Source organism: Chelmon rostratus, chromosome 18, assembly GCF_017976325.1.
Source record: "Chelmon rostratus isolate fCheRos1 chromosome 18, fCheRos1.pri, whole genome shotgun sequence".
NCBI lineage: Eukaryota > Metazoa > Chordata > Actinopteri > Chaetodontiformes > Chaetodontidae > Chelmon > Chelmon rostratus.
In genome coordinates, this window is record NC_055675.1 from 12,575,935 (window position 1) to 12,587,547 (window position 11,613).

The 11,613-nt window shown below is 43.5% G+C and overlaps 1 protein-coding gene across 1 annotated transcript; it reads left to right on the forward strand.

Moving 5' to 3' along the window:
- The first annotated feature begins 2,464 nt into the window (after positions 1–2,464).
- Positions 2,465–11,613, forward strand: prkg3 (protein kinase cGMP-dependent 3). Its single transcript, XM_041959079.1, has 21 exons — positions 2,465–2,552; positions 2,905–2,967; positions 3,122–3,248; positions 3,440–3,606; positions 3,719–3,832; positions 4,586–4,691; positions 4,792–4,855; positions 5,024–5,101; positions 5,187–5,275; positions 5,848–5,913; positions 6,870–6,917; positions 7,010–7,051; positions 7,142–7,253; positions 7,369–7,505; positions 7,602–7,691; positions 8,088–8,229; positions 8,516–8,679; positions 8,987–9,103; positions 10,157–10,219; positions 10,441–10,516; positions 11,527–11,613. The coding sequence occupies exons 1-21, from the start codon at positions 2,465–2,467 to the stop codon at positions 11,611–11,613; spliced, it is 2,040 nt and encodes a 679-aa protein (XP_041815013.1).

The following is an 11,613-nucleotide window of genomic DNA, read 5'->3' on the forward strand; positions in this document are numbered from 1 at the left end:
AGAGAACAAATAAAAAGTGGTGAAATGCCACCAAAAAAAAAAAAAAAAGCTTTAGGTTTAGCTGCCGCAGCTGAGCATGGTTTTTTGGCCCCAACTTCTGCTTTCTCTCCGGTCCATCCTCCTCCTGTTCCTCCTGCCTAGGTTCATCTACCTGGTGTGATGGGAGGAGCCTCGGGTTATCGTTAATGATTCAACACCAGGGCTGCTGAGATTGACAGATAGGGAACGAGGAGGAAAGATTGAGAGTGAGAGACAGCCGGAGAGAAGTAAAAATACTAGAAAGCTGCAGAGCAGACATGGCAGTGTGAAGCTCAGAAAGTGGACGGCGGCAGAGGAAGTAATGCCAGAGAGGTTGCAGACTGCATGTATGTGGTCAGGTGTGTCCGGTCTGTAGTCAGTCTGGGGGTCAAGCAGAAAGCGAAGACGCAGCGAATACTTCTCTACAACTGACAGTGGATCCTGCAAGCGGTCATTAATCGGCTCCTATGATCTATGCGGCCTTCATAGGCTGGAAAGACAGTCATCTTCTCTCCTGATCCACACGCAGCCTGCAGGTGAGTGGGACTCTGGCTTTATCTGTCTACATGCATTGTGTCTTTGTGTCTTTGAGAGCTGGGCGTCATGTAAAGAGAGGACCTGAAAGGCATTTAGACAGGTGTGTTCATGTTAATGTGTTTAAAGTGCAGATTCTTCATTTTACAAGGCCATAAACAGCGAAATACACCTTTTTTCTTTGAGGTATTGCAGTTATTTTGTTTTAAATAAAAATAGATATGGTCTGGATGAGCCACGAAACCAAAATATCCAGTGAAAGAGTGCACCGTAAACACACCACCAGACCAGACACATGTTCTCTCTAGGTTTCTATTACAGGGAGAACTCAGCTGTAGTTACACTTGGCCATGAATTAGTAATGAGGCAGTATGGAGTGTACAGCATGCTGCCTGTATCAGTGTTATGGTGATCAGTCCAGTCCTCATGTTCCTGGTGTGCAGCTGAAAACCAGACAGAAATATCCCCCCTTTTTTTAGTTGTCTCTACTAATTTTCCTTTTCCCGTCCTCTCCTCGAATCACTGCTTCTGTGAACATTGTTGTCATCCACACATTCAAACATCACTGATCACTTGAGAGTTACTGTTCGTCTGATACGGCTGAAAATATACCTGAAATATCTCAGCTGCTGCATTGCGTAAAAAGAAGAAAACACAACCTGCTCAGAGGATCAGAGCGTGAACGCCAGCCACCCTGGGCTGCAAGCGCACAGTTAAACTAACAATGGTTTTCCTCCATTAAATGTTGACCAGCAGGCACTAAAGGTTAACAACCCAATCTGCCCTGGCTGTCTTTCTGCAGAGCAGCAAGTTCCTAGAAAGCTTACAAATTGAGTTTGTGTGTGTGTGTGTGTGTGTGTGTGAGAAAGGGTTAATAAAACACCCAGAGGCACATTTGCCGTCTTACTTCCTTACGCCATTATTGTTCCCTGTAAAATACTTGTACACATCCAGTTAGGTTGTCTGGGGATGCTGTTTTTCCAAGTATCAAGGAAACAACCCCCTTTGATTGTGGAGCCATTTTTTATTCCCCCGCCACAGTTTGTCGGCCTGTTGCTCTGTGACTTTATGACAAGCTTTAACATTGCGTCTAATCTCAGAGCTGTCCAATGTTCAGGGTGAGGCCGCGGTGACTGGGGTCACGTGATGAGCCATCATTGGCAAACAGCTCGTCCTGCTCAGGCTTAGCTTGGGCAAATGTGTGCGTTTAGTTTTAGGGTGACCAGTTGACTTGTGTTTGTAATGATAATGTTTGGCCTGTCAATAGAGATATACACATCTTTCCATTAACAGCAAACTGAGAACAGCAGAGGAGCCTTGTTAGAAGGGCTTCTGTAAACCAGATTAAAAAAAAGATATTGGATCCGGTGTGCAGATCTAATTAATCCGCATCAATTAATTTGTTAGCATGCACACACATTTGTTGCTATGTAGGCTAGTTCCACTCTGCACCTTCAACGCTAAACGACACAGCAGAGGTGACTCATGTCACAAGCTATAGCAGAAGCAGAGAGAATAAAGAGGGTTTTTGCACTATTTTGACAGGTTTTGTGCCATAATCAGTCACAGGTACAGTAATAGATCTTTAGCGAAGGCTGGCAGGGTGTGACAGCATTCAGAAAGCCCCCTGTTGACTGTCCATCATTAGTCTGCATTATTCAGTGGGGCTCTTGCTGTGTGCAGGCGGTGGAGTGGGGTTCAGCGCCTCGTGAAAAAGGCACCAGCATAGGAACATGCAGCTGAAATATGATATCTGGGGTTTTGTGTGTAAGTCTCCACACAAATCACCATGTTTACTAGCCTGCTGTATTTTATTACTGCATTCAGATGCATTTTTTACATTTATTCATATTTAATATAAATATATATCCATCCATTTTTATTGTTCGAGTTTCTTTTTCCCCCTGTAGTCATGGAGAAGCAACTAGAGGAGCTGAAGCAGCAGCTAGAAAAGCAATGTCTGATCAACGAGGAGCTGCAGAGGCAAAACAAGGACCTGGGTGAGTGCAACTGCAACTGTGTCACCTTAAAGAGGTAATTCACACTGGACCATGCCCACCATCACAGCTGGGCGTGGTCAGGCTGGGTTGTGACCACGTCACATCGCCTTGGTATGGTTACTATTGAATGCATGTTTCTCTGGAATTACTACATTGAAGGGAAAATGAAAGAAATCAACTGCAAAAAAAACAAACAAAAAAACAACAACAACTTTAAACTCTCAGATATCAATATAGTATATATTTCATTCATGTGTTGTGAAGGGAAAACATGCTGTCTCATGCACTATAGCAGCAGGTTCCTCTGAATGTTTCGTACATGAAATGCGTATCTCTGCTCTTATCCTCATAGAACAACGACTGCAGGAGAAAGAGAAGCTTTTGCAGGATCTGCAGAGTCAATATCATGATCTGGGTAAGAGTTCAATAAGGGCACCAGGGGCAGGGACTCACACACACTTGCACACACACACGATCAAGGTGACCTTTGATTCTACATTCAGCTGAAACATGGCAGCCGTTTACAGTAATTAACCATCCATTTGTGCTCCTCCGTATGTCTCTCTCAGAGTTTCCCTCCCAGAGCGGTAATGAGATTGAACCGGAAGTCAGGAAGAGCCGTGCGGCTGTCATCGCCCCCGAACCGATCCCTGAGACCCTGGAGATTACACGCACCAGGGTCAAGAAAACTGTCAGGTTGGTAATCGGTGCTGCTGATGAGAGAATATCCCACTTAAGTGAGAGTGCAGAGGGTTTTTGCTTTGCAGTTGTGACAAATTCAATCTAATTGCCTCTCCCGCACCTGAACGATGTGCATGTTGCGTGGGAGCTGCTCGAAATTTCAACGACCTTAGATCGAGCTGACTCCTCTCACCTCTCATCATCAGTGAGACAAATCTGATCGTCAAAGCCATCCAGAAGAACGACTTCCTGAGCCGCCTCGACGATGAGCAAACAGCCATGATGGTGGATCTGTTGGTGGTGTCTGACTTCAAACCGGGGGATGATGTCATTAAAGAGGGCTCTGAAGGAGACAGCATGTACATAGTGGCAGGTGGGGCACGTGTGTTACTGTCTGCAGGTGATGGAGGATGTTATTTTCAATTCTGGTTTAAAATTCTACACATTTCTATATCGAGCAAGTTTCCTTTCCTTCCACCTTTTAGCTGGTGAGCTCCGTGTCACCCAGAGCGGCCGGGACCTCCGCACCCTGACCACTGGTGATGTGTTTGGGGAGCTGGCCATCCTGTACAACTGCAAACGGACGGCAACAGTTAAAGGTGACTCGTGGAAGTAGAAGCAACACATCTCACATGACTGATTGGCTGTTTCTGCTCAGAGAGAAGAAGAAGTTGCTGTTTCCACAGCAACTTCTCGTCATCGCTCCACAAGCTGATGCAGCTTTCCTCACATCAACGATTGAAACGAATAGAAATGGATTCCTATATTTGTTTTTCACGGTTTGAGGTTCATCTGACACCTTTTAATTACGACATCTTGCTGGACCCTCATCTGCTGCAATCATATAAATGGTTTTCCGACTCGAGAATTGGCGCCACCTACTGCTTACTCCTAACAATCACGCAGCGACAGTGGATGGGAGCAGCATTTATTTGGGTTTTCTTTTTTTTATTTTCTCGAAATTAGTTTAAAATTTGTGATGCATTTGTCTTTGTCGCTTGTCTGATAGAAGCACAGTATCTCATACAGCGCAATATTAAGCACAGCAAAGCAAACAAGTCTGTTAACTAAACGGTAACATCCGCCACAGAAGTCGATGGAGTGGTTAAAAACTCATAGTTAGTAATCGCACTTACAAACAATTCATAACTAAGGTAAAAAATAGGGACCCCAAATAGCATTTTTTGTGCAGACCCTGGGGGGGTCAGGTACGGCCCTGTCTGTGAGAGTTTCATTCATGTGTTTGTGTGGTGTCAGTTTTCTTAAATCTTAGTCCATAATGGCCCGACTCTATTTTAACGATGGCAAAGCTGTGTGTTAATCAGCCTTCATCACTTTCACTTATGCTGCAGCAAAGACAGCAGTGCATCTGTGGTGCATGGAGCGGCAGACCTACCGGACCATCATCGCCAACAAGTCCAAGAAGAAACGCGAGCAGCTCATGGGCTTCCTGAAGACGTGAGTTTAGACTCTTGTCAGCGTGGTGTTGCCATTTTCATGGGTTAGGGCTAGCGTAAAACAACTATTTCTAACTCTGCTGCTACATATGCTGTCACAGGTCTCGTACTCTAAAGGACCTGAACGATGTCCAGTTGTCCAAAATCATTGACTCAATGGAGGAGGTGTGTAGACGTCCCATTGTACACTTTGAGTTATAGAAGTGACCGTTGTGACGTGTGTGCTCACAAAAAAAACGTCTTCTTTTAGTCTCAAAAACAGATGGTCATTAAGTTAAAAAAGCTGACTTTTGACCTTTATCGTTCTAATTGTTTCTGTCTCATATTCCTCAGGTGAAGTACCAGGACAAAGAAGTTATAGTCCGAGAAGGAGCCGAGGCGCACACATTCTACATCATCCTCAAAGGAGAGGTAATATGGCATCACACTGTGTGCACAAACCCATATTAAAACGTAAACTGCATGTATACATATATCTCACGTTCTTCCCCCCCAGGTCCTGGTGACTAAGAATGTGAATGGGCATCAGAAGCAAATTCGCAGGATGGGGAAAGGGGAGCATTTCGGGGAACAGGCCCTCATACGGTAACCATGGCAACACAACACACGCCTGAGGACATTTGTTGAAGCCTTGTGCGACATCCACCGCTCTGTTCACCTCCCGTGCCTGCTGTCACCTTCGACATTATGGTCGCACAAGCTGCAGAACATCCTCTAAATGTGAACTGTCTCATACAGCGTACATGCAGCACAGTGACGTACAAATCAGCCAGCTTGGATTAGAAAACTGAAAACGTTTTGGAGATATTTAGCTGTTAAAATCTTGTGCACGGGTGGGTGTGGGTGTAGTAATGTACAGAAACCAGGAAAACTGTGTGTAATATACAGTAGAATAAGAGACATATTGTTTTGATGTCATGTATGAGGCAGCAGGTGGGAGGTTTTTCAGATGCAGATCGGTGCAGCATAGAAATCAATGAATGCACATGCAACACTTCCTCACTTCTTTGGAAAAATTACTTTTCTTTCTATTCATGTGCTGGAAATGTATACATGAACAAATCATCCGCCATTATCTGCAACAGTTTGTTCATGTAGATGACAGTCCTGTTGCAGCTTTTCCTGGCCTGACGTGTGCACTGTTCTTCCTCTGGCAGGGAAGTCTTGAGAACTGCCACCTGCGCTGCTGACGGCCCTGTTACCTGCTTCTCCATCGACAAGGAGTGAGTTTGACGCCGTTCACACCTGACGTTAACATGCGTCTTGTGTGATTTGAAAACACGTTGGACGGCTCTAAGTACCGAGTTCATACCTGACTTCTTCACTCTGTATGCAGATAAACACGTCAAATATGTTTTTATGACTAGGTCCATTTGCAAAGATCAAATGCATTATTGTTTTTAACCTGTAGCCCAAGTAGCCAACACACACAGTTTTTAAAGAGAGAAATAACTTAACGTAAATAACATTTTCTAAATTTATGCTAAGACCCAAATAATTAAGAATTTGTCCCAAACAGCATTTCAAAAAGTTTCTAAAGTATTGCATTTAGTGGAAATTTACAAGAGGGCATGATTAAGGATTTGCCTTAGCCATTTTGCTAAGTTTTTAAACTTTCTCCTCACTTAACATGTCTCAGAATTGCACAATTTTATATTTAATTGAGTCTGGGGATACTGTGGTTATTTGTTCAGTGATGAAATCAGTTGAAATAGACATCTGCTGCTCATCTCGGCAGGTAAGAGCGCCTAACATTCACACAACAGTGACCCACATGTAAATCAGACAGCGCGTTTTATGCAGCTTATTCACGCAGAGGACATCAGGCGGTCCTGCAGCATGGCGCGGGACACGTTTGCGTCCACACTGCGAAAGACTGTGGCTATGTGTGTCCCAGACCACCTCTGAATGTGGTCCGAGCACTCTAAGTGTGATCTCAATGCATCTTGGGTACATTCACACCTGTACTTTATACAGCTGTCCACTTTTGATTGGATCGCTCATGTCGCATGTTGAGGCCAGCTGTAAACTCAACATTTAACTTAGTGTAAAGAAATGTCAGTCAGCAGTGGGAGAGAAAGATCCTTGAAGGAATTCCTGCAGTGTGTTTGTCCTCTGTCACTGCCGCCTTGTTTGCATTGTGTGTTTGTTTAACGAACAATGCCCATTTCTTCTTTAGGGTATTTGAGGAGACAATTCCCATCGAGCACCTGGAGCTGTTTGATGAGTACGTACTATAGAACATGTGTAAAGGAAATACAGTCCTGATTAGTTTCCTTCTCAAATCTCGACTCATTTGTTTTGTTTTTTTACTCGCAGCTCCAAAGTGCTGCAGGAGGCACAAGCTCCAGTGAAGTCGAGGTGAGCGGGAGATAAGACTTAAGATTTAACACAATCATATGAATCACATGAACCGCCTCCTTTAATTAAAACAGCATCGGTCTCTTGCAGTCCCAGCTCCACTCTGAGGTTTAAGGATCTGGTTCCCGTGCTGTATCAGGAGGGCCGCTATCATGGAGATCCTGTCACGCTCGGGGTTGGAGGGTTTGGCCGTGTTGAGCTGGTGAGTCATGAGACTGGGATCGTTGTGTCTTTGAGACAGGAGAAGTTGTGAGGGACAGTCTCTAACAGTTTTCTAACAGTTTTAATGATAATCATTGTTTTGTTGTCATCCTCAGATGACCACAGTGAATCATGGGACATATTATGCCGTGAAGCGAGTCAGCAAGAAGCACATTGTTGCCAAGAGACAGGAGGAGCACATGCTGTTCGAGAAGAAGATCCTTAAAGCCACACAGTGTGACTTCATCGTCAAGTATCTGCAATCACAACGCATTAACACATCTTAATGTAGCGAGAACATGGAAGTGTTAGCGGGTTCTTAATCCTGCCTTTTATTCTATCTCCGTAGGCTTTATGCTGCTTTCAAAGACACGCGATACATCTACATGGTCATGGAGTTCTGCGCTGGAGGAGAGATCTGGACCAAACTCAAAGAAGTGTGAGAAAACACAGACAAAAAAAGTCTCATTTCTCCATTTAGATAATTATTTTGGTTTTAGTTAAACTAGAGTATTGGGGCTACACAGGGTGGAATTATTCCTCAGTGTAAACCAATGGGACAAAAAGAAAGAAGGTTTTATTTGATTGGTGCAAAATCTGTCATGATTTTATTGGTAAGACACTGCATTTAATGTTATTGTAACATCTTGAGATCATCACTTAATATACACTGAAGTTGCACCTGCAGTAGCTGCCTGTATCTGACACAGAGAAGCTGATGCTGTTACTTACAGCGATCTACAGAGACAACAGTAAAATAAACTCCAGCTCTTCAGGGCTGTTGGCGAAAAGACAAATGAAAACATGACCGACAACAACACTCTGTGATTTTCAGAGGGCGTTTCGATGAGCCCGTCGCTGTTTTCTGCACTGCCTGTGTGGTGGAGGCCTACGCCTACCTACACAAGAAGAACATCATGTACAGAGACCTAAAGCCCGAGAACCTGATGCTGGACATAAAGGGATATGTCAAACTGGTAAGTGCTCGTCTGTGTCAGGTGCTCAAATGAAATATTCAGCAAATGCAAGTGTTCAAGGTGTGTGAGAGTTCTGGTCACGTTAAGTTAGAACATGTCTGGTGACACCTGGTGGTGATTTAAACCTCAGCTGTTAGGTAGTTCAGCCGTAGCCTGGTTTGAATGTAATTTGTAACCTTTTCACTAGTGTCTCCACATGTAGAGGCTGCAGCAAGCTGCTGCAATTCTAATGTTAATGAGTAAGATTTGTATATTCCTCCCTTTGTGCGTGTGTGTGGGTGTGCAGGTGGACTTTGGCTTTGCAAAGGAGATGGTGCGTGGTGAGAAAACCTACTCATTCGTGGGCACTCCTGAGTACATGGCCCCAGAGATCATCAAGAACCAGGGACATGACTTTGCAGTTGACTTTTGGTCCCTGGGCATCCTGATCTTTGAGCTGCTGGTGGGAAGGTAAGACCGACACTAACACACATGCTCTCATTAGGAAACAAGCATTTCTGCTGTCTTGTGTGGTTAAAAAATGATAAATGATTAATAAGAAAAAGATTCTCATGAGAGTCACATATTTCTGATGTGAGAATGAACCATGAAGGAGTCAGTGTTGGCCAGCAGAGGGCAGCAGGGAAATGTGAGTGACAGCTGCAGACTGGAGAGTTCAAGTTACAAACAGCAGCTGACTGACCGCTTGATTTCTGAGCCATTTTCATGTCAGGTGGTGGAAAGTCTAACACAACACTCTTCTCTCTCTTCTTGTCAGCCCTCCCTTCTCAAGCTCAGAGCCCCAGAAGATTTATGCCAAGATCTTGGATGGGGTGTTCAAGTACCCGCCTTACTTGAGCGAGGCAGCCAAGTCCATTATCAGCAAACTGAGCAGGTGAAATGATCATCACGATAAAAACTTCAACTTCATATGCTGGTAATGCGGTCGTATGAATTCAAAATGAACCCAATGTGTTGCCTCAGTAGCTTTCTCATGATATCGAGCTGGATCATGTAATATGCATGCAGAAAATTCTCTGCTGGAGGATAATCGATGCCTTTAGTTACAGGCTTTACCGTGTCAATAGTTAACTCCCCTCACTCGGCTGGTCCGGTCTTCAGTCTGTGACCCAGTTTATGTTCCAATTTGTAATCTTTATGCTACTTCCTGCTATTTGCTTAACTGTGTTTTCCAAGTGACACATTGTTAAACACAACTAATGTGTCTGTAGCATCACTAGTGCACCGAAGCAACTCCTGCAAGTCTAGTTTGGTCACGTGACCTGCTTGTTAAGGCCAGAGCCTTATTAGTTTTTCACTAATTTTCGTGCCCTGACCTCTTGTGGTTATTTAGCAGCGTGACGTTTCACTCATGTAATTGTTTCACCATATTAAAGTAATCAACGTTATTCTGTGTTGCAGATATCACAAACCACACATCCAGTACACCTCCCATAATATCGTATCTGATAGCATTATGAAACGCACACATGCTGGGAAAAAAATGAATGTCTGGAAATAAAAGCTTCAGCTGAAGGAGTGAAGTTGCTGCATTTTTCTCTAACTGGAAAATTAGGCCAGCCGTGCACAGCCAGATAGTCACCCACGCTGTTGATTACGATGCTTGTGAAAATTACACAGAGGTCTGAGTATTTCATACAGTTAATCCCAGTGTGGAGCTTGGATTATGGAACGTATCTGCAAATCAATACCCGGTATCATAACACGCACATATATTTTTATGCCCCTGCACTGACGACAGCTGTATTCAATAGAAGTCTTCACGACATATATTATATGTGTTTGCACAGACATGGATGTAAGCCTGACTGCTTGGTGGAGGCAAACAAGCACCAGGCGGTGATTCTAGTTGATGCAAATCTCTTGGAAAGTGGAATCTCTTGAAATTGCATTTAAATATCTGACTGGTGTCGTTTTTTGTTTGCAGACCTCGGCCAGGTCAGAGGTTAGGAAACACCAAGAATGGAATCAAAGACGTCCGGCATCACAGGTAACCATGGCAGCATATGAGTGTTCGATAGTAAAATACAGCACAATTACTGGGTGAAGAGACACACTGTGTATTCACCAGCTGGCCTACTTGTCTTCCTCTCTTGGCAGTTTGAGTTCCTCTGCTGCTGAATGAGCTTTTCAACTGTTGATGAATCATTTATGGTTATTTCTCACTCTCGGTATGTTTGACCTGTAACCTTCTTCATCTTTTCCCTTCAGGTGGTTCGGCAATATGAACTGGCACAAGCTGCGTGTGGGTCAGATCGATGCCCCGACAGTCCGGCTCATACGCAAGGTGAGTCAAAAACCACTCGCTGAGTTTGTTTACTCTTATGTGAAATGTAGCTTTTGTGAGGTTTAAGGAAAGCAGAAAGAGAAAAGAACATGGCCAGTAATATATAGCGCCTGCTGAAAAAAGGGTCTTTCACAGTTGCTTTATTGTTTGAAAGTTGGTCAGTTTGGTTACAAGGTTTCGACGTAATGGCTGACTTGTTAAAATATGAAACAACCAAAACAGCAGTTTCATGTTTGAAACGTCTTTTGGACACTTTAACAGTTTTTTTTATGTTTGTGTACTATTTTGTGTTTTATTTGACGGCACAGCTCAGCAGCCACCTCCGTCAGACAGATTTATATGTTAAATTTATCAAATACATGTTTGTAATAATTTATAAACTGAATTTATGACAGTAAAAAGTTTCTATGATGCACCTAATGTGTTTTCTTTGTGTTATAAATTATATCATATGTTTATTATAAAGACAAATTACACTAACAAATGAAATTTGAAGTGGGCAACATTGTAATGTTTATTTCTTGAATATTATTTCTTATCTTGATCTTATTTATCATTCAGTTAAATAATCTTGTATTTGATACAACAATTGAACAAAAATCATCAAACACAGTGGTGTGTCCAGACTTTTTTTTGACAAGCTGCCTCTGACCGGGCAGATAGCCAATCACAGTTTAGGATGATGAGGTTTAAAATGACCAAATTAATGGGATTTATTAACATAGATACATAGAAACAACCAAGACAGCTAATCGAAGCTGACAAAAGACATAAGATCAAAACACAATACAAAAGCAGCCAGACCAGCAGTCCCCTCGCTAGAGGCCTCCCTTCTCATGCAGGCATTTTAGTCCCAGGTCAGGTGACCCTCATTCAGCAGTCAGTTGCAGCACACCTGGACGGAGCTAGAGAGGACAGGAGAGGAAGAGGGTCAAACAGCGCAGGGAGCACATACAGCTGTTCAACGTATCCACAATTTTCAATCAACTGTTCTTTTTTTCCTCCCTCAGGGCCCCTGCTACATCAACTTTGATCGTTTCGCTGTTGATCACACTAAGGCAGAGGAAGAGTTCTCCGGTTGGGACCGTGACTTCTGA

Coding starts and splice junctions, on each gene's coding strand:
- prkg3 (XM_041959079.1), top strand. CDS start 2,465: ATGGAGAAGCAACTAGAGGAGCTGAAGCAGCAGCTAGAAAAGCAATGT. Junction 2,553..2,904: donor GAGGCAAAACAAGGACCTGG/GTGAGTGCAACT, acceptor TTATCCTCATAG/AACAACGACTGCAGGAGAAA. Junction 10,220..10,440: donor AAAGACGTCCGGCATCACAG/GTAACCATGGCA, acceptor TTTTCCCTTCAG/GTGGTTCGGCAATATGAACT.